The sequence below is a fragment of the Sorex araneus genome, chromosome X (genome assembly GCF_027595985.1).
Source record: "Sorex araneus isolate mSorAra2 chromosome X, mSorAra2.pri, whole genome shotgun sequence".
Classification (NCBI taxonomy): Eukaryota; Metazoa; Chordata; class Mammalia; order Eulipotyphla; family Soricidae; genus Sorex; species Sorex araneus.
Window position 1 is genome coordinate 52200042 of NC_073313.1, and position 26807 is coordinate 52226848.

Genomic DNA, 26807 nt, shown 5'->3' on the forward strand with positions numbered 1-26807 from the left:
CTTAATCCTTGATTCTTGGTTCCTTGGTGGCCCTCAATCCCCAAACAAAAACCCAGACCTTCCAGGATGCTTCCACTCCACGATGCTGATGCATGACTGACGCAGGGGGTTGGCCAGGGTCAGGCAGAAGAGAGCTCGAGGTGACCTCTGAGTGCTGGTCACTGTCACCGTCTTGTGCTGAGTCCTTCGCCTACGGGTCACTGGGTCCGATGCTCCACCATTTTCAGCCCCTGATGTTGGAGGCCCTAGATTCAGGCCCCATTCAGGACCAGGGGCTGCCCCATTGGCTGGAGTAGGTGGCATCTCTGTGGGGGGACCTGTGTGGGGAAATCAAGTCAGGGAGAATAGGCCATTGCGACCATCATGACTATCTCCTACAGACCTCATCCCTCTGAAATAAAGGGGGCAGTGTGCAAAATTAGGAAAAACTGAGCACCGCCAGGAGTAATTTCTGATTGCTGGGTATGACCCAAAAAAAGCAAAAAAAAATTTTTTTAATATAAAATGGGGGCTGGAATGATAGCACAGAGTGTAGGGCGTTTACCTTGCAAGTGGCTGACCTGGGTTCGATTCCCAGCATCCCATAAGGTCCCCTGAGCACCGCCAGGAGTAATTCCTGAGTGCAAAACCAGGAGGTAACCCCTGTGCATTGCCAGGTGTGAGCCAAAAAGAAAAAAATATATAAAATGGTATGGGGTGGAAAGGTAGTATGGAGGGTAAGGTATTTGCATTGCATGTGGGTTACCTTGGTTCAATCCCTGGTGCCCATGACCGTTCTCCAGGAGTAAACCCTGAGCACTTCCTGGTATGGTTCCAACCCAAAAAATCTGGCAGGGGGTGTCTCTGGGGTTAGATTCGTGAATTCTACTGAGATTCCCTCTGTGGGAACTTTCAGCAGTGTCCTTCTCTGATCAGTGTAGCCTTTAATTTTTTTTTTGCTCTCACCTAAACATCTGACTAAAGGGTAATTTTTTAACAATTAACTCACTGTGAGATACATAATTACAAAGTTGTTCATGATTGGGTTTCAGTCAAACATTGTTGCAACCTCCCTCCATCCCTTCACCAATATACATTTCTTCGGCACCAATGTCTCCAGTTTCCCTTCTGTCACCCCCTCCTTCAGCCTGTCTCTATGGCAAGCACTTTTCTTCTCTCTCTCTCTCTCTCTCTCTCTCTCTCTCTCTCTCTCCCTTTTGGGCATTATGGTTTGCAATACAGGCAGGTATTGAAAGGTTATCATGTATATCCCTTTTCATTATTGGATTAATTTAAATTTTGAAGCCACCCCCGGCTGTGTTCAGTGCTTACTCTTGGCTCTGTGCTCAGGGATCACTCCTGCAGGGCTCAGGGACTCCACTGGGATAGAATTGGACTTTCTGGAATTCAAGGCAAGCACCAGAACCTCTGTATTATCTCTGTGGCCTAAGGGTAAATTTTTTTGGTGGGGAGCAAGGGCCACACCTGGCAATGTTCAGGGGTTACTCCTGGCTCTGTACTCTGGAGCTCCTGGTGGTGCTCAGGGGGTCATAGCCCAACTGGCTGCATGCAAGACAAGGACCTTACACTCTGTACTCTGTACTATCTCTCCAGCTCAAAGGGTAAATTCTTTTAGCAACCCTGTTCGTATACCCTCTAGGGTGTGGGCCTGAAGGGCTCTCTCTCTCCAAGTACCCCATCTAGCACTATAAGCAGAAAAGGTATGAGCACCCCTTCTAAGGATGTGACCCTGAGCATAGAGGAAGCTCATGGGGCTGCAATGCATGGTCTCCATGATGGAGTCCTGGGTGTGAGTCCCAGTCCCAGCACCACATGGACCCTCAGGTATCACTGGAGCCAAGGGGAGCACAGAACCAGGAGGAGCCCCGGAGCACTCTCAGGTGTGGTCCCCAAACTACCGCCCTCCCTATTTTTGTAAAGTGCAAACTCATTGTGCATTACATCCAAAAAGGTATACTGTAGTGCCTTCACACATCAACCAAAAAGGGAAGGGTAGAGTGGAATAAACTAGGAAAGGACATATAAAATGGGGGATCAGGCTGGAGGGATAGTCTTGCATGTGGCAGTTTGATCCCTGGCACCTCTATGTCCCCCCTCAAGTCCCAAGAGGAATGATCCCTGAGTTCAGAGTCAGGAATAAACCCTGAGCATCACCAGTTGTGCTCCCCACCCCACCCCTCTCAAACACAAAGAAATGAAAAAAAAAATGAAGAATCAGGTTTATTGCTCTGGGCAGACTTAAGGTTGAATTCAAATGGTAGGTTGGGGGTTGGGTTTAAGTACTGGTGGGAGTGGGTGGCATTTGAGACCATTTTGGGGGATTAAGACTAAGAATTTCAATACACTGGGGTTAGAATTTAGAATGAGTTTAAAGTTGCATTTGAGTGGGATTTGAATTTTGCTTTGAGGTTTTCAGTTAAAGCCATTCCCAGTGGGTGGAAACTTTGGCCTTGTTTTAGCCCCCCAGGGCCAGAGGTTGGCCTAGTTAAGATGCTTAGGAGGAAACAAGCTCTCTGAGTCTAATCGCTGACTCTACTGCTTGGTAGCTATGAGCGAATCAGGAAAATGCTGGGATGCTCAATGTGTCTGTTGTGAGGATTCAGTGAGTTCAGCATTCAGAGGAAAGTCTGGCATGCAATCTCCCCATTTTGTGAGGTGAGAAAATTGATGCCAAATAAGAGGTGAACTGATGTGATGAGGTGGGAGCCAAACCTAGGCATTCTCTGACTACACCTCACACTTTCCTACCAACATCCAGCACTTTCTCCCTGTCTTTCCCTCTTCTCACCTTCTGTCTCTCAGTCTTCCTCTTCCTTTTTTCTCTCTCCATCCTTCTTCTTTTCCCTCCTGTTACTCCTCTCTCCCTCCCTCCCTCTCCCTCTTCTCCCTCTTCTTCCTCTCCCTCCTTATCTCCCTCTTTTTGTTTTTTGCTTTTTGGGTCACACCCAGCGGATGCACAGGGGTCACTCCTGGCTCTGCACTCAGGAATTACCCCCGGCGGTGCTCAGGGTGTTGGACACTGCGGGGCAGGAGCAACTCCATCATGCCTGGTTCCTGCTTCACGTTTTGTTTTACTGAAATCTTTTTGTTTTTCTTAAAACCCCGCTTCTCCCCCCTGGCCATCTGCAAGGGAAGGACAACTGGGCTGAAAATTCGGCCTTAGCAAATAGTTTCATAACCGCTATTCACTGTCTATAGAAGCCACCCAGACACAAGCAGGGTGTGTAGCTGCCAGAATGTTCTGAAAACATGTCTAGATCACCTATCTGTAACTGCTTGTTTGTACTATTTGAAAGTATGTTTTCTTCTGAATTATGAAACTTGCATTTTCACTTATGCTTTTGTTAAAATTCATAAGTGCAGGCTATGACATAAGCAATAACTATAAAACTAGTAGCTTTTCCCTTCCTCGGGGTCTTGCTTGGGCTTGTGTGCCTAGAAGCTTGACCCCCAGCTAGCTGGCTTGAATAAACTCCGCTTGTTTATTGCATTACTGGCTGAACTCTTTGTGCGGGTTCTGGACCCTAACAAGGGGACCATATGGTATGCTGGGAATCAAACCCAGGTTGGCCGCATGCAAGGCAAACGCCCTACCCACTGTGCTATCGCTCCAGCCCCCTTATCTCCCTCTTTACTTCTCTCTCTCCCCCCTATTTCTCTGCTTCCTGAAAATCAGACTCACTCACTCACAGAATTGCCACCCAGGGGTTGGGGCTTTAGCTGAAGTGAACCAAGAACATATGATAAGGTCTATATCAGAACTTGTTTGGCTTACCACCCCATTTTCAGAAAAAAAAAAGACTCAGAGGAATCCCCTGGGACTCTACCTTTTTGTAGGGGAGAACATTCAAATTGGGATTAGCTATTGCAAGGCACACCCCGTGATGCATAGGGCTTACTCCTGGCTCTGTACCCAGAACCCCTCCTAGAGACCTTAGTGGCTACCGGGGGTTGAACCCCCAGTGGGCCCCTTGCAAGGCAAGTGCCATACCTGCTGTGCCACTCTGGCTCTACAAGGGCCAAAAGTGACTCCCATAGCAACAGAGGCTACTTCTACACTGCCATCACTCCAGTGCCTCCTGGGGGCGGGCTTGGGAGTGGGGTGGTATTGCCCATTTGAAGGAACACTGAATCTACATCAGGATCTGGACTCTTGCAGCTGTGCTAGCTGGGGCTGGGTTCACGTGCGGATGAAGGTTGGGGTTGGGGTTGAACATGCATGGAGTTGGGAGTGGCACAGGTTCTTGTCCAGGATTGGGCCTGGGTTGCGGTTTGGGACTCAGGTTAGGGGTAGGATTGGGGGTCCATGGGAAGCAGAGTCTCGGTCAGCCTGGGGGCCAGCCAGGTGGCAGGGAGGCTGTGTTTGGGGATGCTTGATATGGTTCTGGTCTCCCGAAGGCTCCCTGAGAGTGGGGTTCTGGGGGCCCGAGGGGGAGGGTTCAGAGGAGCTGCTCAGGGTAGAGCAGAGTCTGGGCTCGCTCCAAGGGTCTACAGGGGTGGATGGTTACTCTTACCTTTTTCGCCTTCAGATGTCGACATGACATCCTCCTTTGGAGGTTGAAGAGCCATCTGCACACAGCCTCCTTTTTCCCCAGGCTTTAGAGGGATTAAGGTCATAGGGAGGGGCCGGAAGCAGGTTTGGATGACAGGTGATCTGGAGCAAAGATGGAAATTCATGGGCTAGAGTTCAGTAATAAAAAGACAATGTTTTGTTTTGCTTTGCTTTGTTTAGTTTTGTTCTTGCTTTTTTCTCTTTTGGACCACAATCAGCAATGCTCAGGGGTTATTCCTGGATCTGCACTCAGGAATCAGTTCTAGCATTGTACAGGGGACCACATGGGATGCTGGGAATTGAACCTGGGTTGGCCATGTGCAAGTGCCCTACTCACTGCACTATTGCTCTGGTACTGATTTTTTGCTTGTTTTTGGACCATACCTGGCAGTGCTTAGAGCTTACTCTTGGCTCTGTGCTCAAGGATCATTCTTAGCAGGGCTAGGGGTTAGAGGTAAATGCCAATTCAGATGTGTGGAAGGCAAGTACCTTCCTTGCTGGAGTAATTATGATAGACTCTTGCTTTGGTATTGATCCATTATAATCATAGAGTGACCTTTTTAATGTTGGTGATTGTGAAATTGTTTATAGTCAATAGAACACCTAGGTATCGATGTGAGTTCCAAGCCAGCTTTGGGATGGCTAGGGCTACATTTCTTTGTGTTTTTTTTGGGATGGTTTGGGCCACAGCCAGTGGTGTCCAGAGCTTACTCCTGGCACTGTGCTCAGAGATCACTTCTGACAGGGTTGGAGGGGAGCATATGGTATGCTGGGGTTCAAACCCAGGTCAGCTGTTTGCAAGGCAAGTACCTTACCCTCTACATTATCTCTTTGGCCCCCAAGCCATTGCTTTTTACAAAATGTGCTAAATTCATACCCACACCAAAAGTCAGGAACTAAAATAGGAAAAGTGGTATTTTTCTTCATGTATTTGAAATTGGAAGTACTTAGGAATAGATCCCACGTCATAGATGTGTAATGTTTCCTTGGGAAAATCACATTTTATCAAGTGATTCAAGAGGCCCTAAATAAATGAAAAGATCTTGGGCTAGAGAGATAGTACAGTGGGAAGGGTACTTGCTTTGCATGTGGCAGACATGGGTTCAATCTCCAGCACCCCATATGGTCCCCTGAGCCCTGTCAGGAGTGATCTCTGAGTGCACAGCCAGGAGCAAGCCCTGAGCACCACCCGGTGTGGCCCAAAAACTAAAACCCCAAAAAGAAATGAAAATAAATTAACAAACAGATCTAGTCAATAAACTCATTGAAATAGTGAGAATTGTGGTTTGTAAGGGAGTTGACTCTTTCCCAAGTAACATAGAGATTTAAGGAAGTCCCCCCAAAATTCCAAACCCCCTACATTTAATATTTTATTTTGTTTTTTGGATTTTGGCTACACCCAGCTGTGCTTAGAGCTTACTCCTGGATCTGCACTCAGGAATCATTCCTGGTGGGCTTGAGGGACTATAGGGTGTACCAGAGATCAAACCTGCATCAGTTCTGTGCAACACAAGTGCCTTACCTGCTGTACTATCTCTCTGAACACCCTACCATTTTTCATGGAATTTGACAATGATTTGAAAATGTGTATCACTATAAAAAGGATCTAGAAAAGTCATCCTCCTTTGAAAACGCACAAGATTGGAGGCCTTGTTATGCTTTCCTTGCATGCAATTCAAAACAGAACAGAAAGGGCTGGGATAGAGTTTAGTGGCAAAAAGCCTTACAGGACAAGGGTGTGAGTTAGAATACTAGTGCCACCCACAAGTGGAGTGTCCCAGCTGCACTGCAATGTGCACTCTAGCACACCACCGAATGTGCTATCTTCAGACACTGCGGTCAGGCATGTGCAAATACCAAAACTAGAGGCTGTGGCCTCCAATGTGCCACTAAAGATGTGCAAGCACTTTGGCCAGGGGCAGAAGCTTTGGGAAGCACAACAACCAGAATGAGTAAGAGCCCTACAAGGAAATGAGTGTGACCCCTGGCAGGCAAGTGTTCAAGCACTGCATGTAGTTAGGGACCTCGGATGAGTACCGTGTATGACTACCCCAAGTATTTGTGTGCTCCCAAGTAATTGCAACACAAAATGGAAGGAAAGGGAGATAGAGGATTGAGTTTCCATGTAACCCAAAAATACAGCTCATGGGAATATACCCTAGGGGTCCAAAAACACACTGCAGAAAAGCCATCTGCACTCTTATGTTCAACATAGCACTGTTTGTTCACAGTAGCCAAAATCTGGAAGCAACCTGAATGCCCAAGAATCGTGAGTGGATAGAGAAACTATGGCACATCTACAAAATGACATACTATGCAGTTGCTAGGAATAATGAAGCCATGAAATTTGCTTATACATGGATGGTGGTGGAGAGTGTCATGCTGAGTGAAATTAGTCAGAGGGCTAGACATAGAATGATTGCACTTTTTGTGCGATATAACAAAAACATAATATGAGACTAATACCTAGAAATGAGGGCCAGGAGGTCAGGTCTATGGGAGGAAGCTTGCCACAGGTTTTTTTTTAGGGGGAGAGCAGTTAGGACAGAGAAGAGACCATTAGGACAATGGTAGTTGGAAATGATCACTCTGGTCAAGAACTGAGTACCAAAAGGAGGTAAAGTGATATACATGATAACCCTTTAATACCTGTATTGCATATCACAGTGCCTAAAAGAGTGTGTGTGTGTGTGTGAGAGAGAGAGAGAAGGAGAAGTAGGAGAAGAAGGAGAAAAAGTAGAAGAAGGAGGAGTAGGAGGAGGAGGAGAAGGAGGAGAAGGAGAAGGAAAAGAAGCAGAAGAAGGATAAGAAGGAGGAGGAGGAGGAGAATGAGAAGAAGGAGAAAAGTTTCTGCCATAGATGCAGACTAGGGAGCCAGGGGAGGGAAACTGGGCACTTTGGTGGTGGGAAATATACACTGGTGAAGGGAAAGATGCTGAAACATTGTATGACTTAAACCCAATCAGGAACAACTTTGTAACTCTGTATCTCACAATGATTCAATAAAAAAGGGTGGGAAATAAAACAAAAAAAGGGGGATTAAGAGAAATTCAGAGACTGAGTTGTGCATAGATATGGACGAGACTGATGACAACAATGGAAACAGAGTGGATTTTTTTTTGCTTTTTGTGTCACACCCGGCTGATGCACAGAGATCACCCCTGGCTCTGTACCCAGGAATTACCCCTGGCAGTGCTCAGGGGACCATATGGGGTGCTGGGAATCGAACCCAGGTTGGCCACGTGCAAGGCAAACACCCTACCCTTTGTGCTATGGCTCCAGTCCCAAGAGTGAATGTTTTTTTGGGGGAAGGGGCACAGTCCTTCAGGGCTTACTCCTGGTTCTGTGCTCAAGGAATCACTCCTGGTGGGGCTCAGGGGACACTATGGGGTGCCAGGGATTGAACCCAGCTTGGCTGCATGCAAGGAAAGCACCTCATCTGCTGTACTATTGCTCTGGCCCATGATCTCAGTTTTTCTGAGTGTGGGGCACTTTTTAAGACTAGAGACTGAACACAATGGCCACTCAACACCTCTATTGCAAACCACAACACCTAATCAGAGAGAGAGAACAGAAGGGAATTCCCTGCCATAGTGGCAGGGTGGGGTGGGGGAAGACGGGACTGGGGAGGGGGGGAGGGATGTTGGGTTTACGGGTGGTGGAGAATGGGCACTGGTGAAGGGATGGGTTATTGAACTTTGTATGGGGGAAGCATGAACACAAAGATGTATGGATCTGTAACTGTACCCTCACGATGACTCTCTAATTAAAAATAAACTAATAAAAAAAAGAATATATTTATATTTATTTAGTTAGCAATTTTGCAGTGCCAGGGATTGAATCCAAGGCCTCAACCATACAAGAGCTCTACTACTGAGCCTCATTACTGGCCCCTGGAATAATTTTGGGTGGCAACACCTGGTGGTGCTTGGGGTTGGATTACTCCTGATGGTGCTTGGGGCATCATATATGATTCCAGGGATTGAACCAGGGAGGGCTGAGAGCAAGACAAACATATTAAGCATGTAGACTCTCTCTGATCCTATCTAGAATAAATTTTTATTTGGGGTCCACACCTTGCTATGCTCAGGACTTCATCCTTGCTCTGGCTCAGGGATTATTCTCCGGCGTTGCTCAGGAAACCATATATGGTATTTGGGATGAACTGGGGGAAGCTGCATGCGAGGCAAGCACCTTCACACCTTTACTAGCTTTCTGGTCCTGATATTAATGTTTTTGAAGATTCTTCATTCAGTTTTCCACAGTGGCTGTAACAATTTACATTCCCCTTAGTTGTGTACCAAGGTTTCATGTCAACACTTGTTTCTTGGTCTTTTTTATAATAGCCATTCAAGTAGATATGAGGTGATATTAATTTTGGTTTTGTGTTGCATTTCCCTAATCATTGATGATGAATATATTTCTTTGGCTATTGTCTATGTGAATGTCTTCTTTGAAGAAATGTCTACTCAGATCTCCTTGTCATTTTCATATTTTAAATTATTTTATTGAATGCTCAAATACTAGAAACGGTGACTTAGTGCTTTCCTTTTTTTCTTTTTTCTTTTTTACTTTTTGCTTTTTGGGTCACACCTGGCAATGCACAGGGGTTACTCCTGGCTCTGCACTCAGGAATTACCCCTGGCAGTGCTCAGGGGACCACATAGGATGCTGGGAATCGAAGCTGGTCAGCCGTGTGCAAGACAAACGCCCTACCCACTGTACTATCGCTCCAGCCCCTTTGTTTTACTTAATTTGTTTTCCTTTTTCTCTTTGGATTTTAGGTCACATCCAGCTTTGCTCAGGGATCATTCTTGGTGGGGCTGAGAGGGTGACCCTATGTGATGCTGGGGATCAAGCCTGCATCAGCTGTGTGCAAGGCAAGTTCTTTAACTCCTGTACTATCTCTCCAGCCATGTTTTTGCTTTCCTTGAGTGATACCCAGTTGTGCTTAGGGGATTGCAAGGTGCCTTGAGTCTCCTGTGGTGGACTCCAGTCCATCAAACTAGGTCCCTAGCTGTATGTAGTGCTTTCTTACTGTGTATGTGTCAAGCACATAGTACAATGTGGTTTACGTGAATGAATTAGTTTTCAAGCCTAGGAAGCGAGCATGATTGCTCCATTAATATCTGAGGGGGTTTGGTTCCATAATCCTCATTGATACCAAAAATCTGTGAATGATCAAGTCCTTTATAGAAAATGGTATAGTACTTGCATAGGGACTACACACATCATTCCCTTTCTTCAAATCATCTCTAGAGGCCTGGAGTGATAGTACAGCAATAGGGCGTTTGCCTTGTACACGGCCTATATGGGCTTGACTTCTGGCACTCCAGATTGTCTCCTGAGCCCACTGGGTGTGGCCCAAAACAGATACAAAAACCCAGAAAAGCCCATAAACAAATCTTCTCTCAATTCTTTACACCTGGTACAATGTAAATGTGATGAGCAGGAAGTTGCTACATTAACAACAGGGGTAGAGTTTATAATGCTTAACACAGTATACACATGATGTGGACACAGTTGACATTTAACACTACTTTTAATTGTGTGGTTCCACATATATGTGGATTTGCAGAGGGTGGAGGTGTTAGGCTGTACCAGACTGCTCAGGGCTTATGCCTGGCGGTGCTCAGGGAACCATATGGTTGCTGGGGATTGAACCCTGGTCAGGCACATGCAAGGCACCCCACCCACTATAATATTGCTCCATCCCCAGTCACATATTTGAATTTCCTTCAACTCTTATTCCTCCTCCTCAGTTTATTCAATGCGAATGATCCAGTTAATGATTTATTTTGTTTTGTTTTTTGGCCATAACCTGGCTATGCCTAGGGCTTACTCCTGTCTCTGAGCTCAGGAATCACTCCCGGCAAGCTTTGGGAACCATATGGGGTGACATAGATTGGACTCAGGTCACCTGTGTGCAAGGCAAATGCCCTATCCACTGGACTATCACTTGGGGCTTTGTATTTTTATTATTTAAAATGTCTTCATCTTTAAAATGTTGCTTTTTGACTGAGCTTATGCTTGATACAAATACATAACACTTTGACAATGATTTTCTGGTCCTCTATAAGAAAAGCATGCTTGATACTGCCTTATACACAATTAGCACATCTGAAATTGCCATAAGTGCTGCTGACATGTTTTTATGATTTTTGGTTTTAGGTGGGCTGGAGTGATAGCACAGCAGGTAGGGCGTTTGCCTTGCACGCAGCAGATCCGGGTTCGATTCCTCTGCCCCTCTTGGAGAGCCCAGCAAGCTACCAAGAGTGTCTTGCCTGCACGGCAGAGCCTGGCAAGCTACCAGTGGCGTATTGGATATGCCAAAAACACTAAAAACAAGTCTCAAAATGGAGACATTACTGGTGCCCGCTTGAGCAAATAGATAAACAACGGGATGACAGTGACAGTTGGTTTTAGGTAGAAATTTTTGTTTATTTTGAGGTCACATCTGGTGATGCTTAGGAGTCACTCCTGGCTCTGCGCTCAGGAGTCATCCTGTTTTAGACAGACTCTTAAGAACTTTATGTTTTGGAGTTGGACAGATAGTACAGTGGGGAGGGCATTTACCTTTCATGTGGCTGGCTGGGGTTCAGTCCCCAGCACCCCATATGGTCCCCTGAGCACTGACAGAAGTAAGCCCTAACTACCATCTGGTGTACCCCCCACCCCAAATAAAGACTTTAGGTCTCACTGTACCTTCTAACTGCTCAAAGTTGACCCAGGTATACACCACATGCAGATTTTGGTGCCATTCTAACTGTTTTTGGTATGAAGGTAAATAATTATATTTCCAAGGGCCTGGGGAGCCTAGTTTTGTTGGGGGCTATATTGTAGGAAAGCCTACAATGGTATGTCAAACACTGGCCCATTCTGAATGCCTCTAGATTCCATTTGTGTAGAGGTACTTAATGATTTTCTTGAGCACATTTTCTTTTGTCTAGCTGAGTTTGTAATAAGAACACAGAATATGACATACAACACAAAATAGGTATAAATTAGTGATTTGTTTCATTGGTAAGGTTCTCTGTTCACAGCAGGCGATATAAGCAAATAAACTTGGGGTAATCAAAAAGTTGTGCGGGGGTGGACGTGGGTCAGTGACAGAGTGCACGCATGCCTTGCCCGGGCGAGTCTCTGGGTTCAAGTGAGGGTTGTATGTAGATGTTTTCCCGTGGAGGCAGTGGGGGAGGGTTGGCTAATTAAGATCCCTCTCCCTCCCTTTCTCCAAGGGTCAACGGTAGTTGTGAATCTATTTTGTTTAGGTAATAGCAAAACAATACAGCTGCGCATGTTCAGTACAGACGCAACCATCAGAGGCCTCACTATAAAATACACGCTTATTTGTTAGTTTTTGGGTCACACCCAGCTGTGCTCAGGGCTTATTCCTGGCTCTGTCCTCAGGGCTTATTCCTGGCTCTGCTCAGGATCACTCCCGGCGGGCACCAAATGCGGAGGCAGGGACTGAACGGCGTGCAAAGCAAACGCGTTAGCTGCCGTATTCTCTCTTCGGCGCTAAAATACACATTTCTGATGATCCAATCAGGAATATGGACGCCACCCCTGCTCTCAATGATGCCATTTTACAGAGGAAACAAAGAAATAGGGAAGTTGAGCAATTTGCGCGTAGTTGCAGACTTAGCAAGTTGCAGGGCTGAAACACAAACCCACCCGCTTTGCGCTACCCGCCCTCCCCGCCCCCCGGCCCTTAATTTGTACGCTTTTGCATGCTGCCTTAAACGCATGTACCAGGAACAGCCCGCGGAACGGCAGGAGGAAGAACTACCAAACTACAATTTCCAGCAGCCGTTGCGTGACCAGCAGTGCGCGCGCATTTTCCCCCCAGGGGCGCCCGTTAGCCTGGTTTCTCATTCGCTGTGGAGGCTCTCGGAACTACATTTCCCAGTTGCCCCGACTCACCCCGTGACACTACTAGGACCAAGACTGCAGAGTGGGTGCTTTTGCCGCTGCGTTTGTCCAGCTCTCACCGGCACTGGACCCAGCGCCATAGTCGGACATCGCTCCATCATGGAAGAAGCAGACCGAATCCTCATCCATTCCCTGCGCCAGGCTGGCACGTAAGGACTTAGCCCCCGGCCAGCCCGGAATGCCCACATCCGGGACTGGAAAACTGGGATTCCCTATTCCCCCGGCACCAGGGCTGGGAAACTGGGAATCCATATCACCTGGGGACCTTCCCCCTCCCCCAACCTTGACATCCAAGGCTTCATGTTCTTCATCTTAATCCTCCTCCCTCTTCGTGCAGACGCAGCCCACACCCCTTAAGGGAATTTCAAAACTTTTGGCCTCAAATTGGTAACCCTATAAAATCTGGAGACCTTAATTAAAACCCAGGCGCCTCCAGGATGGAACCTTGAAAATTGTGGATTTCCACACCAGAACCCTGGGATTCTGATGTCTGGAAAACCCGAGACACCTGTAACCTTAAAATCAAGAAAGTTAAAATCACCCACCCCGCCCCCACCCCCCAATCCTGGGATTTGATATTTGGGAACTTTCAAATCCGGAGTCCCATCACCTGGGACTTTTCAAATCCCAGGACCCTAAAATCTGGCTCCCTGAGATGCTTGGTGACCTGACTTTCAAGAGCCCTAAAAACCCAAGATGCTAACGTCTAGGGAGCCTGAATTGTTTGAAATTCTGCATTGTTTGAATATCCAAGGCTCTTGATAGCCAGGGCCTTCACATTTGTAATTTCCCCAAACCTCAACTTTCCCAAATCCAGTCTCCCAATCCTAGCAGCTGAATATCTCGGACCCTTTGACGCGTCAAGAACACGGAAGTGGAAGATCCACAAACCCAGCGATGATTCCTTTTTGCACATTTCCACCGTCTAGAAAATGTGAGACTTTTAAGCATAGGGAAAGATGGAGATTTTTCTGAACTCAGATCTCTTCCAACCACCTGTTTTCCTACACCCAGGCTGGGTGACTTCTCCAGGTCTTCATAGTTTTCCAAATGAAAGTTTTCACCTTTAACTGGAGGGGAGGCCTTGAGTTTGATCCATGGCAGAAGGTCCCACAAATACCGCCAGGAGTGATTCCTGAGCTCAGAGCCAGGAGTGACCCCTGAGCCCTGCTGGGTGTGGTCCAATCCCCCCTCCCCAGAAGTCTCAGTCACCACCAACACCGAGGGTGTGTCCTGTGGTTGTTTTACCCTCCTGAATGTGAGTGCTGAGGCTTCCAGAGGGCAGCACCACCCGATTCCTGTTTCCTGACTCCTTACCTGCCTCACCCCAATCAAACCTGCTTCTTTCTTCTTCAGGGAAATTCCTCCAGAGGTGCAATCTCTGCGGGCCTTCAACACGGAGCTGGTGGTAGAAGCTGTGGTGCGCTGCTTGCGCGTGATCAACCCTCCTGTGGGCTCTAGCCTCAGCCACCTGTTGCCACTTGCCATGTCTGCACGCTTCCGCCTGGCCATGAGTCTGGCTCAGGCCTGTATGGTGAGTGCCCCCCTCCTAAAACACACAGTCTCTTCCACCTCCGCAGAGCCACCGAGCTCCTTAGAAACCATCACCTTTTCTCCCTGCCAAGCTTACTCCCTGTGGCTGATGATGAAGTGATTCGGGAATTAGTGGTTGGAAGCTGCTGGCTTGGGCCTTAGACATAGCACAGTGGGTAAGGTGCTTTCTTGCATTGCACACAGCCGACCTGGGTTTGATCCTTGAGCACAGAGCCAGGATAAGCCCTGAGCACTGCTGGGTGTGGCCCCCAAATAAGCAAAAGACAAATGCAGAATAAAAAAAAATTGCTGGCTGTAGAATGAAACTGTTCAAGGGTCCAGATCATGAAATCAAGAGGATTCAAGGTGAGTGATTTTTGAGCAGAAAAGAGGTTGATTCAGTTTACACCTGGCTGCCACATTTTATTTAAGCATAGCTCCAAGAAATTTTCCTTTGTCTGTTTACCAGTTTCAATAAAGACCCTGGTCATCACTCCCTCTGCAATGCATCATTTACTATATCTTTGATTGGCCCAGCCAGGATCACATGGCTGAGCCCATGGGGTCCTGTGATTGGCCACTCTTTATAGATCACATGGGGCTGCAGGGAGGGATGCTTACCTAGAGGAAGCTGTATTGTTCACTACATCCATGGCGGCCCCATTGTCCCCGAGGCAGTCGCCGGCATCCTGCCTCTCTGGAAACTCTTCCCCCAAACAGTCTCTATAGTCCAGGGTGTGTTCTGGTGAAGCACTCATGCCTTCCCTGTACAAAACCAGGTCTGCTTAGGCATCTAAGGTCTCTGAGTAATAGCATTTATTTATCCTCTTTACACTCTAGCTCTGCACTTTATTTTTTTTTTTTTTTTGCTTTTTGGGTCACACCCGGTGATGCACAGGGGTTACTCCTGGCTCTGCACACAGGAATTACTCCTGGCGGTGCTCAGGGGACCATATGGGATGCTGGGAATCGAACCTGGGTCAGCTGCGTGCAAAGCAAACACCCTGCCCACTGTACTGTCACTCCAGCCCCTAGCCCTGCACTTTCGAGCCAGTCTCTTAACTTTTTCGAACTTGTTTCCCTGTGTGTTAGATGGGTGTGAGAATTGAACCTAGCATTTGGAGTTGCTATGATTTAAAAGTGAGTTAAGGGGCTGGGGGCTAGTACAGCAAGTAAGGTGTTTGCCTTGCACACAGCCCACCTGGATTCAAGCTGTGGCATCCCATATGGTCCCCCAAGCACCACCAGGAGTAATTCCTGAGGTCAGATTCCTGGCATCCCCGCGTCCCTCCAGGAATGTTCCCAGAGCCCAGAGCTAGGAGTAAGTCCTGGGCATTACTGGGCGTGGCTCCCCCAAAACAAAAACGTGAGTTAATACAGACCCCCTAGTATCTGCCTGTTGAGCTGAGTTTGCTAAGTGTGGTTGGGAGGAGGGAAAAGAGAAGCCCACAGAGGCAGTGGTGGAGGGAGGGCATGCTCTGGGGGTGGTATGGTGTAGCAGGATTGTATTCCTGAGACATTAACAGCACTCTAAATCCCAGTGCCTTCACAAAGGAGAGGGGTGAGATAATATGAAACAGGAGATATCAGCTTTATATTATGCAGCCACCTGCCCCGGCTGCCTGTATTCTAGCGACCTGTGAAAACACAATGAATGCGAGAAGCACACTGAGCATCCTTTGCATGGTGCTGGAGGGACAGTGGAACACTGAGACTGGGGTTCAGGTAAACTTCGAGACTCCCGATTTGCTTGTGTATTTTCTCTCCATTTGTAACACACCTCAGAGGTCTCAGGATTGCCTTGTTTTTCCCGCCTTGGGCTCTTGGCAGCTTCCTGAAGTGAAGATGGCAGTTTCTCAAGGGGAAGCGATGACTTCTCTGTTTTCAGAGGTGTTCAGGAGGGCTTGGGAGTGGGTCAGACTTTTCTCAGTTCTCTGCTTTTCTCATCTTCATGCTCTCTCGCTGGATTTGATGTTGATGGACTATACTCACACTAACTGTAGTCAAGGACCTTTTTTTTTTTTCAATGGTTTGGGAAGAGCCTGTGTTTGGTCCCTTTGTGTTAACGGCTATCCTTGTAGCACAGCTTAGCACTGCCGCCTTGTGGCGTCTGTCTGTATGTGCCCCACCCCGGCTTTTTTTTTTGTGTGTGTGTGTGTTTTGGGGTTTGATTCCTAGCATCCCATATGGTCCCCTGAGCACCGCCAGGAGTAATTCCTGAGTGCATGAGCCAGGAGTAACCCCTGTGCATCGCCGGGTGTGACCCAAAAAAGAAAAAAAAGCCTGGCATTTTTTTAAGCACTTTGACTATATTTCTTTCACCAAAACATAGGAAAACGGATCTAAATAGCTAACAACTCAAACTACACCAAGAACAAGCATGAACTAAATAAAATAGACTGTAGCACTGTCATAGCACTGTCGTCCCATTGTTCAGTTTGCTCGAGTGGGCACCAGTAACGTTTCTATTGTGAGACTTGTTGCTGTTTTTGGCATACCAAATACTCTCGGTAGCTTGCTGGGCTCTCCGAGAGGGACAGAGGAATCGAACCTGGGTCGGCCGTGTGCAAGGCCCTACCCACTGTGCTATCTCTCCACTCCAGATGAAATATATTACTGAAATTAACCTTGCATTCTGTGTCCAGAGGCACAGACCAGAAACCATGCTGGGATAAACAAGGAATTGCTTTGTTCCAGGCAACTGTGACACGGGTGCCACTAACCAGATGCCCCTCTCTCATGCACAGGGACATTCTGTCACTTCTTTCTGCCTCTCAGCCACCTCCATATTTTGGTGTCTATCACTTCACAACGCCCACCCCCAATTCCTGGAATGAGTTACTGTGTCAGTCACAACTATTTTGATTTCAGGTGTTAGAATATACCCCAAGTAAAGTAGCTTAAAAGCCAGTGGTTTTCACACCATTTTTTGACCATGACCCTGTTAAATAAATATGTCTTGTGTCATGACCTGGCACACACAGAGGGTAATCATGACACTGGGTAAGTGTGTACTCTGGGCTGGGCCTTGTGTTAAACTGTGGTAACTCAAATGATTATCTTGATAAGTCTTTAAGGTAGGTATTGCTGGGAGCCCCTTTTGCAGATTAGTAAATAGAATAGAAGGTTGAAGTGATTGGCCGAGGGATTTGAGTTTAAGGAATCTTACTTTAGGGTCTCCCAGAGCTCTAGACCAACAGCATCTTAGGCAAAAACAGACTTGCTTTCCCTCTATCTGGAACCCTGCTGGGGTCTTTCTCCCCATAAAGTGTCTCGACTTTTCCCCACTACACAGGGAAAATGGGACTAGTGTCTTTTCACAGGTGGAAACTTTGCTGCTGGCCAGTTAAATAACTGACCCAGTGCCTTATTGACCAGTAGTAGAATGGGCTGGATTTCTTTTTTAAAATTTTTTTAAATTTTATTATATCTCCATGAGATAGTTACAAGTTTTCATGTTTGGGTTACAATCTCACAATGATCAAACACCCATCCCTCCACCAGTGCACATTTCCCGCCACCAGTATCCCTAGTATACCTCCCTTTCCCACCCTCCCCCTGCCTCCATGGCAGATAATATTCCCTATACTCTCTACTTTGGGGCATTATGGCTTGCAACACAGACACTGAGAGGTCATCATGTTTTGTCCATTATCTACTTTCGGCATGCATCTCCCATCCCAACTAGTTCCTCCAGTCATCATTTTCTTAGTGATCCCTTCTCTATTCCATCTGCCTTCTCCCCTCCGCTCATGAAGCAGGCTTCCAGCTATGGAGCAATCCCCTTGGCCCTTGTATCTACCGTCCTGGGTGCAGCCTCATATGATGCTACCCTACACTCCACAAATGAGTGCAGTCAGAATGGGCTGGATTTCAACCATAGTAATTTATTTTTTTCTGGCACCAAACCATCAGACTGTGTGTGGCCCCTATTAAAAATTCAAATAAAAGAGACCGAACATGATGGCCACTCTTGCAAACTACAACATCCAACAGGAGAGAGAACAAAAGGGAATGCCCTGCCGCAGGGGCAGGTTGGGGTGGGGGTGGTGGGAGGGATACTGGGAACATTGGTGGAGGAGAATGGGCACTAGTGGAGGGATGTAAACAAAATGCAAACATGAAAGTTCATAAGTTTGTAACTACCTCACGGTGATTCACTAATAAAAATTTTTTAAAAATAAAAATAATAAAAATACGAAGAAGAAAAAAAATAAAGTTATAGTTTATATTTAAACCAAACAAAATTCAAATAAAAGGCCCAAAAGATAGTCCAGGGGTTAAGACACTTCCCTTGCACATGACTGACTCCAGTTAGATTCCTGGTGCTACATATGATTCCCCAAGCACCGCCAGGGGAGGTCTCTGGGCACAGAGCCAAGAGTAAACCCTCTGATCACTGCCTGGTGTGGCCCCCAAACAGAACCAAAAATGCTCAAAAATAAAGAAAAATGAAAATAGCAGGGGGGTAGAGGGTGTGATAGGAGGGAGTCTGGGGACACTGGTGCTGGGAAAATGTGCAGTGGTGGAGGGATGGGTGTGGGAATGCCATAGGATTGAAATCCAGTCATGAACAGCTTTGTACTGGTCTGTCTCACAATAATTCAATAAAAAAGTTTTAAAAAAAAGAGTGAAAATAGACCAATGAGGACCCTAGAGATAGAACAGCAGTCGGGAGCTTTGTCTTGCATGTGGACAACTCAGATTTGATCCCCAGCACTGTATTTGGTCCCCCAAGCAGTCTAAGGACTGAGTCCTGAGTGCAAAGTCAGGAGTAAGCCATGAGCACCACTGGTTGTGGTTCCTCTAAAAAACAAAAACACCCCAGAAAAACACACACAAAAATAGGCCAGTGAACACCTGCCTACCCTACCCTTCTCCTAGCTTCTGCGTTGTTAAAATCTTTTTCCCTCTGTAACTGTATATATAAGAACATATACATTGTTTTGCAGGATCACCACTTCCAACTGTCAGACATCATGTGACATTTCACACTTATAAAACAAACTTTCTCTGTGCCTCCTCCTAAATCAAAGGATATTTTAGGAATGAGTGACATAGTATAGCAGGCAAAGTGTTTGCTTGCATATAGCTGACCTGGATTTGATCCCCAGAACCTTGAACCCCCCAGGTGCAGCCCCTGAAAGCAGAGCCAGGAGTAGCCCCAGCACTGCTGGACATGACCCAAATGACCAACAAAGAAAAAAATAGGACAAGGACATTCTCTGTCATATCCAAACACCAAGATCACATTTGTATTCAGAAAATTTAATCATATCTACTAAGTAGCACATAGGCTCCCTTCTTTGCTACAAAAATTTCTTGTGTAGCTCTTCTTTAAACGAGTTCAAACAGGACTGCATTGTTTTATTTTACTGTTACATCTGTATTACATATCTAGCTTAGGGTCACAACCAGCAGGGCTCAGGGCTTACTTCTGGCTCTGTGCTCACTCCTGGTGGGGGTTGGGGGACTCTGTGGTACCAGAGAAAGAACCCAGGTTGCTGTGTGCAAGGCAAGCACGCTACCTGCCATATTCTCTCTCCAGTGCTATGACTTACTCTGATTTTGTTTTTGGGTCACACCTGGTGATTCTCAGGGGATACTCCTGCCTCTATGCTCAAGTATCACTTCTGGTGGGATGCAGGGAACCGTATGTGATGCCAGGGATAGAACCTTGCCTGTGGATGTGTGTCAGCCACATGCAAGGGAAACAATGATGATTCTATATGAAGTGGATTTGCTCTTTGCCTCTGGTATGAGCTCCGATTGTTTCTCCCAACTTACCCAGCGTCCCTTTGGTGGCTTCTAGATTCTGAAGCGTGTCTAGAAAGACCAGCACTTGGGTCTTATTCTATCCTTTTTGGAGTGGTCACTCTTCACCTCGTGCCTTCCCCAGAGGCCTCTAGAGTCTTTGCCAAGCCCCAAGGTGGTTCAGAGATTGGCGATTAGTGAGAGCAAGCATATTGGTGGTCTTAGGCCCTCTCACGCCTTCTGCCCCTCCCAGGACCTGGGCTACCCACTGGAGCTGGGCTACCAGAACTTCCTGTACCCCAGTGAGCCTGACCTCCGGGACCTGCTGCTCTTCTTGGTCGAGCGTCTGCCCACTGATACCTCTGAGGATGCAGACCAGCCTGCAGGTGTGGTGGGGTCTGGGGTGTTTCTGTTACAGGTGTGGTGGTGGGTATGGGTCCTTAAGGAGTGAGGGAGCAGAAAAGGACTGGGTGAGTGGGTGCCCGGGAAGGTGGCTGCAGGTGGGGAGAGGTGCTAGGAGGGTCCTTCTGAGCTCACCCCCTGCCCCCTCCTCATGCCTGCTCCATTCTCATACTAGCCCCTTCTGGACCCCTTTAGATGCATCTCTCAGATACCTTAGCCTCATTTGTATTCATTGTTAACCTAGGAGCTTTCCTTCTATTTCCATGTCACCTCTTAGAGGTGCTCCAGGCACAGCCCTATGGGCCTCCTCCTCCGGGCAGTCTTCCTGGGTGCCATATCCCTGTGGGTTTTCGGCATTTTCCTCCCGACCTTAGTCCCAGGCTGCTCTGCTAGATCTGGGAAGGGCACATCTTTGAGCAGCCTGAGCCGGGACAGTGAGCTGTAAAGTAAGTGCCTGGTGGAACAGCCGAGGCTATTGCTAACGGTAATGTATGCCATGAAGATGCCTGTCTGGAGTGGCGGGAGGGGTCTGGGAGTAGCAACTGCTCTCCCAGGGTCTGCAGCTTTGGACCCGTCACCCTCACCTGCTTGACACCCTCTCTGCTGTGTCCGTAGGTGACTCAGCTATTCTCTTCCGTTCCATCGCTGGCAAACTTGGGCAGCAGATGACCTCGTCCTCGTTCCCATCCCGCCGTTGCATTCCCAATCTGGAAAACCTCCAGGTGGGGCACCCTAACCCCCCCGCCCCCCGGCCAGCTCCTGCCCAGCTTGGCTTATCTCTGCCTCGCCTCCCTTGTTCCCAGGGAGGAGCTCAGATTCCGTGCCGCTCAGACACTTCGCCGTCGCTGCACACTGCAGTCTCTGACCCTGCTTCTCTCTCCCAGAACACGGCTCCGGAGAAGCTTTTTAATTTCAACAAGGTGGTCATGGCCGAGATGAACTCTGAGGCAGGTGAGTGGGATCTGAGGGAGCAGTTGCGGGCGGGGGGCGGGGGGGAGAGCTGAACCTGCCCCCGGGGCCAGGTGGCAGCCTTTGGCCTGCCTCTCTTCTTGCCGCAGAGCTCCGGGAGTATCAGGCCAGCGCCCAGCTGCTCCCAGCCACCAGACAGGTGCCCGAGGTCCCTGAGAGAGCAGCATCCTTCATGGAATGCCACACTTTCCAGGCCAGCGATTACACAGGCCAGGGCCAGCCTGGGAATGAGGGCTGGGTCCTCCACGCCCCCTGCCACCCCACCCAGGTATGCACCCGTGCCCGGCTCCTGGCCGCTAGCCTGCTTCCTTTCATGCATTGCTGTGTACTTGGGCATCTTGCTGGCCCTCTGGCCCTTCTCGTCCCCCCATGTTTCCCCTCTCTTCCATGCTCTCCCCTCTTTGTGCTCCGCACTCAGCCCCGAGTCACTAAGATCGGGGCCCCTGAGCCAGTGGCATTGTCCCTCCACGGGGCTGGGAGGGCCCGGCTCTGAGACATGCGGGTGGTGGAGATTGTCTCCCTCCCCCCACCCCCTGCCCTCGCGCTCATGGTCTCGGCAATTGCTGCCAGCCTCAGGACTGATCCGCATTCCTGTGCAATTTTTTTGGTTCTTTTGTTTTGGGGACACAACGACGGTGCTCAGGGCTTATTCCTGGCTCTGTGCTCAGTGATCACTCCTGATGGGGCTTAGGGAGACCATATGGAGTGCTGGGGAGCAGCTGTGTGCAAGGCCAAGCACCCTCCCCATTGTTCTGTCACTCCGGCCCTCCCTCTGCTGTTATCTGCTCTCCTGCCTCTGTGCCTCGTGCTGTCTCCGTATCTGTGCCACTGCTGTGCTTACGCCTTTTGTTCTGTCTCTGGATTTCTGCACTGTCTCTTCTACTCCTTGTCGTCGTCTGGCTCTTACACCCTCTCTCTGCCTCTTCATTGGAAATAGATCATCTGGGGGTGACACCTGGTGGTGTTGGGGCCACCCAGGATACTACACCTGGCAGTGCCGGGGATTGAACCCTGGGCCTTTCGCATCAAGACATATATTTTACCACCTGACTCCCATCCCTGGTCCTGTGTCTGCATTTTGCACTTTGTCTCTCTTCCTCTACTTCTGCCCCCCCCCCCTTCCCTTTGTCTCCTCTGGATCCATTCCCTTGCCTCTGTCAACACTCTCTCTCCTTTCTGTCCACATCTGTGTATTTTTTTTTCTGTTCCTACCTCCTTTACTGCTATTTATTCATTTTTGGGGTTTTTTTTTTAATTTTTGTTTTGGGGCCACACTCAGCAGTGTTCAGGGATTGCTCCCAGCTCTGTGCTCAGCGATCACTCCTGGTGGGACTTACGGCACTATATGGAGTGCTGGGGATCGAAACTGGGTTAGCCATGTGCAAGGCAGGCACCCTGCCCACTGCGTTGTCTCTCTCAGGCTCTTATTCTGTATTCTTTTAAAGCAAATCTCAGACATAACCAATTCAACTCTGCATACTTAAGCACACATCTTGTAACTTCGAAGGGCATTCTCTTTTGAATATAAACCTTTTGTGTGTGTGTGTGTGTGTGTGTGTTTGGTATTGAGATTTGGGGCCACACCTAGCTGTGATTAGGGCTTGCTTCTGGCTCTGTCCTCAGGGATCACTCTTGAAGGGGCTTGGGGGACTCTTATGTGGTATCTGGGATCGAACCTGGGTTGACTGTGTGCAAGGCGAGCGCCTAACCCGCTGTACTATCTCTCTGGCTCCAGTTTTTGTGTGTTTTGGCGGTGCCAGGGATGGAACCCATCATACATGCAAGGCCAGGCCATTTTCGTACCTGAAAAAAGGAGCAGTGATGGCTCTTCATACCCTCTGACACCGCGTTCATAAGCAGATCTCCCGGGTTGTCTCAACACTGCCTCTGGTCTCGTCTCTCTGCATTCCGGTCTTGGACGCTGCCCCTTCTGTGCCCAGCACCCTCGGACACTGTCTGCTCTGTCCCCACAAGGCCTTTTGGGGGTTGCTTTCTGGCTTGGGGGTTGCAGGTGCCTCTTCTTTCCCACTGTCCTCTGTGGCATGGGAAACAAGATCCCAGGCCCTGGGGAGCTGGCCAGCCAGTGGTTGCTGTGAGCCCCGGGCCCTCAGTGGGCGAGGTGGGCTTCTGGGTGTGGCTTAGCCAAGACACCTCAGGGTGTGAACTCCCAGGAAGAAATGGGGCCCCGGCAGGCCTCCACACCCTGCCATCGGCCACCCTCTGTTTCCAGGAGGACGCATGGGCGCAGCAGCAGCAGCAGCTGAAGAAGTACATGGCTGAACAGCTGCGCCAGGCCTCTAGCCACCCGGAAGCCTTTGAACCCGAGCAAGACTTGGGCGAGATGCTGCAGGCCTGGGGCGGCAGGGATGAGACTGATGTTCCCAAGGGCTCCCGCTTTATGCACTCGGAGAAGTTCACCTTTCACGGGGTGGGTGGACCTGGGAGTGGAGGTGTGGAGGAGGTGCTTAGGCTGGCAGAGTGCTGTCACCATTCATCCCCCACTCAGGCTGCCCTCTTCCTCACGTGGAGGCGTTCCCCGAGGGGTACACTGGTTCTCGGAGCGCTTGGTGAAGGAAGGGTGCAGGGCATTGTGTGTGCAAACTGCAGCATTCTAAGCTGCCTTGATTTAGCCCCTTGGACGGCCACCCCAGCGGGGCTCCCCACCTTCCATGGGCAGAGTGGCTGGGCAGTGTGATTGGGGCAGGGGGTCACTCAGGAGTGTGGTCAAGGTCGGGACTTGATTCTGAGATCACTGAGGGTGCTAGAGTCCCGGGCCAGTGGCAGTTGCCGCTGGGGGTGGAGGGTTCTGTGGGGCGGAGGGGGCCAGACTTTGATGGGTAGCTGGCCCCCTGTTCTGTCCTCTAGGAGCCCGAGGCCCAGGTAGCTGTGGTGTCAGATGTGCTGACTCCCGAGCAGTCCGAACAGGTAAGCAGGGCACTGGTGGGGATGGTCTCAGGTCCTTCTCCATGTGTGGGGCCTGATCATTTCCCCCCCACACACTTAGCCTATGCCCCAGGACACGCAGGCAGCTGAAGAGGAGGAGCTAGAGGCACTCCGGCGGGAGCTGGATGAGGTGGAGCGCGGCATTGATGAGTTCGAAGCCATAATGAGGGCACTGGGCCTCAACATTGCACAGGTGCACGGCGGAGGGGGGGCACTGGCCAGGATAGTGACAGGGACCTCTAGGGGCTAAAAGAGGGCGTTACCAGCTATGGGCACAGGGGTGAAGCCAGCCCTTCGCAGACTTGATACAGGTCGATGAACTGGGATATGTGCCGGTGCTTCCCCACTGACTGGGAGTGGGTTTCCTGGGTGCCAGGTGGAGAGCGAGTGTCAGGAGAACGAGCAGAGCATGGCCGAGCGGGAGCAGGCACTGCGCGTCCAGAGCCAGGCCGTGGAGCTGCTGCCTGATGGGCCGACCAACCTCGCCAAGCTCCAGGTGGGGCTGGGGTGGGCAGTGGCGGGGCAGCATGTGCAGTGGGAAGGACCCATCTGTATGTGACACATCCCTGCCTCCCATCACCGTCCCCAGCTTCTGGTGGAGAGCAGTGCCCAGCGGGTCATCCACTTGGCGGAACAGTGGGAGAAGCACCGGGTGCCCCTCCTCGAAGAGTACCGCCACCTTCGCCAGCTCCAGGAATCCAGAGAGGTGTGTCCTGGGACTGGGATTGCTGGGGGGACAGACTGGGGGCCTCAACAGGGGTCGTCTCCCTGCCTCTGCCTCTGCTCACGGCCCTCCACCCCTGGGGTGCTGATAGCTGGAATCTTCTCGACGGCTTGCCGAGATCCAAGAACTGCACCAGAGCGTCCGGGCAGCGGCTGATGAAGCTCGCAGGAAGGAGGATGTCTACAAGCAGCTGGTAAGGCCCAGGCGGGGAATTCTGGTGGGGGGGATGGGGAGTTGATCAGATGTGGGTCCTGGGGGACTGCCTGCCATGTCTCTGCCTAGATGGTGGAGCTGGAGAGCCTGCCCAGAGATGTGTCCCGGCTGTCTTACACCCAGCGCATCCTGGAGATCGTGGGCAACATCCAGAAGCAGAAGGAAGAGATCACGAAGGTTGTGCCCTCGAACCAGGGGAGGGTGTGCCCTGTGCCCAGAAGTCGTGTGGTCCCTTGGCGACCTTCTCCCTCCTCAGAGAAGCCGCCACACAACAGCCCCGCAGCATCCACTCCAGCACCTGCTGCGGTGACCACACAGGCCTTCTCTGGAGGGCAGTGCGTCGCCTTGAGTACTCTTTGCTGGCCTGCTGGCCCAAGGTGGCTCTATGGGCTCATGCCCAGCCCTGTTCTCTACCAGATCCTGTCTGACACAAAGGAGCTTCAGAAAGAAATCAACTCCCTCTCTGGGAAGCTGGACCGGACATTTGCTGTGACTGATGAGCTGGTATTCAAGGTGCGGGGCCAGGTGGTGGCTAGGGCCTGGGCTCTGGGTGAGCCTTGCCCATGGAGGCTAACCTTTCTGGTGGGGGGTAGGAGATGGTGGCCTTGTCGGGGCCTGGATGGTATCGGGAGGATGGGGGTGGGCCATCCCACATAGGTATTTAATGTCCCGTCTCACTGCTCAGGATGCTAAGAAGGATGATGCCGTTCGGAAGGCCTACAAGTACCTAGCTGCCCTGCATGAGGTGAGGGAGGGAGGTGGAGCACAGGGCGGGGGGCTGGTGAGCCAGGGTACAGAGTGGGGCGTGAGTCTTTTGGCTCTTGCCATCCCCAGAATTGCAGCCAGCTCATCAAGACCATTGAGGACACTGGCACCATCATGCGTGAGGTTCGGGACCTAGAGGAGCAGGTGAGGTGTAGGGTTGGGAGGGAAACCCCACTCCCCCGGGGCACAGCTCGGTGAGTCTGGAATCCCAGGCGGTGGCCTGGTCTCAGCTCCTGCCTGCTGAGACCATGTGCAGAGGCGTGAACTTGAGTTCAGGGGGTGGGGGGAGGATGGTCACCTCCCATGTTGCAAAGAGCACGGTAGACGGCCAGATACAGCTGGGTGAGGGGACACACAGGGGTGCATGTGTAACGGAGCGAGGTGGCGAGCAGGAGCTGGGAATGGGGCCCCATGTGCTGACAACGGGTGTTTGCCTCAGATCGAGACAGAGATGGGCAAGAAGACCCTCAGCAACCTGGAGAAGATCCGTGAGGACTACCGAGCCCTTCGCCAGGAGAATGCCAATCTCCTGGGCCGGTTCCGCGAGACCTGAAGAATCCCCAGCAGAGGTCCAACACCCCACATCCGGGATCGGGGGCTGTTGGATGCAAATACCAAGCACTTGTCCGGACAAAACCTTGTGTTGTTTTTCAGTTCCTCCGGCTGAGGCCTAAGACCCAAACCCCTTCCCACCTAACCCTAACCCTTATCTGGCATGACAGTTGAGAAAATGGGAGCTTGGTAGTTTATTGGGGAGGGCATGGGGTGGGGGTTTTGGATACTAAATAAAGAAGGGACTCTGTCTGCAGTCTGCTGAGGCATTGAGGGGGCACAGGGCACAGGATGGAAGAAGGGGGTGGGTGTCAGGTGAGAGGTGGGGTACATTTTGTTGTCAGTGCTTATGGTCATGAGTGTGAGGCATGCAAAGGACCAGGCCGGGGACCCTTGTGGACATTTTTTTCACACACAGTGTCCAGGGATGTTGTAACAGGCTTTGTGACTGAGGAGATTGTCAGG

The 26807-nt window shown here is 49.8% G+C and overlaps 2 protein-coding genes and 1 pseudogene across 4 annotated transcripts in view; 1 reads left to right on the plus strand and 2 right to left on the minus strand.

Moving 5' to 3' along the window:
• The window catches only part of CACNA1F (calcium voltage-gated channel subunit alpha1 F), a 40631-nt gene extending 36092 nt beyond the window's left edge, over window positions 1-4539 (minus strand). The window contains 2 exon segments of the mRNA XM_004606451.2: window positions 71-88; window positions 4478-4539. Coding sequence (XP_004606508.2) covers window positions 71-88; window positions 4478-4539 — 80 coding nt within the window.
• Window positions 4540-12432: 7893 nt separating this feature from the next.
• CCDC22 (coiled-coil domain containing 22) lies at window positions 12433-26536 on the plus strand. Of its 3 annotated transcripts, none has more exons than XM_055119929.1 (17): window positions 12433-12636; window positions 13844-14021; window positions 20028-20160; window positions 20792-20898; window positions 20980-21127; window positions 21235-21413; window positions 23376-23573; window positions 24011-24070; window positions 24150-24281; window positions 24465-24584; window positions 24678-24794; window positions 24904-25005; window positions 25095-25202; window positions 25443-25538; window positions 25711-25770; window positions 25860-25934; window positions 26230-26536. In XM_055119929.1, exons 1-17 carry the CDS (start codon window positions 12587-12589, stop codon window positions 26341-26343), a joined length of 1977 nt encoding a protein of 658 aa, XP_054975904.1. In that variant the 5' UTR covers window positions 12433-12586; the 3' UTR covers window positions 26344-26536. The 3 variants fall into 3 exon arrangements, with proteins under 3 accessions (XP_054975904.1, XP_054975902.1, XP_054975903.1); XM_055119927.1 differs by having other exon boundaries at window positions 12440-12636; window positions 21061-21127; XM_055119928.1 differs by lacking the exon at window positions 23376-23573 and having other exon boundaries at window positions 12444-12636; window positions 26230-26535.
• LOC129400168 (small nucleolar RNA SNORA48) lies at window positions 16654-16772 on the minus strand (annotated as a pseudogene).
• Window positions 26537-26807: the final 271 nt, after the last annotated feature.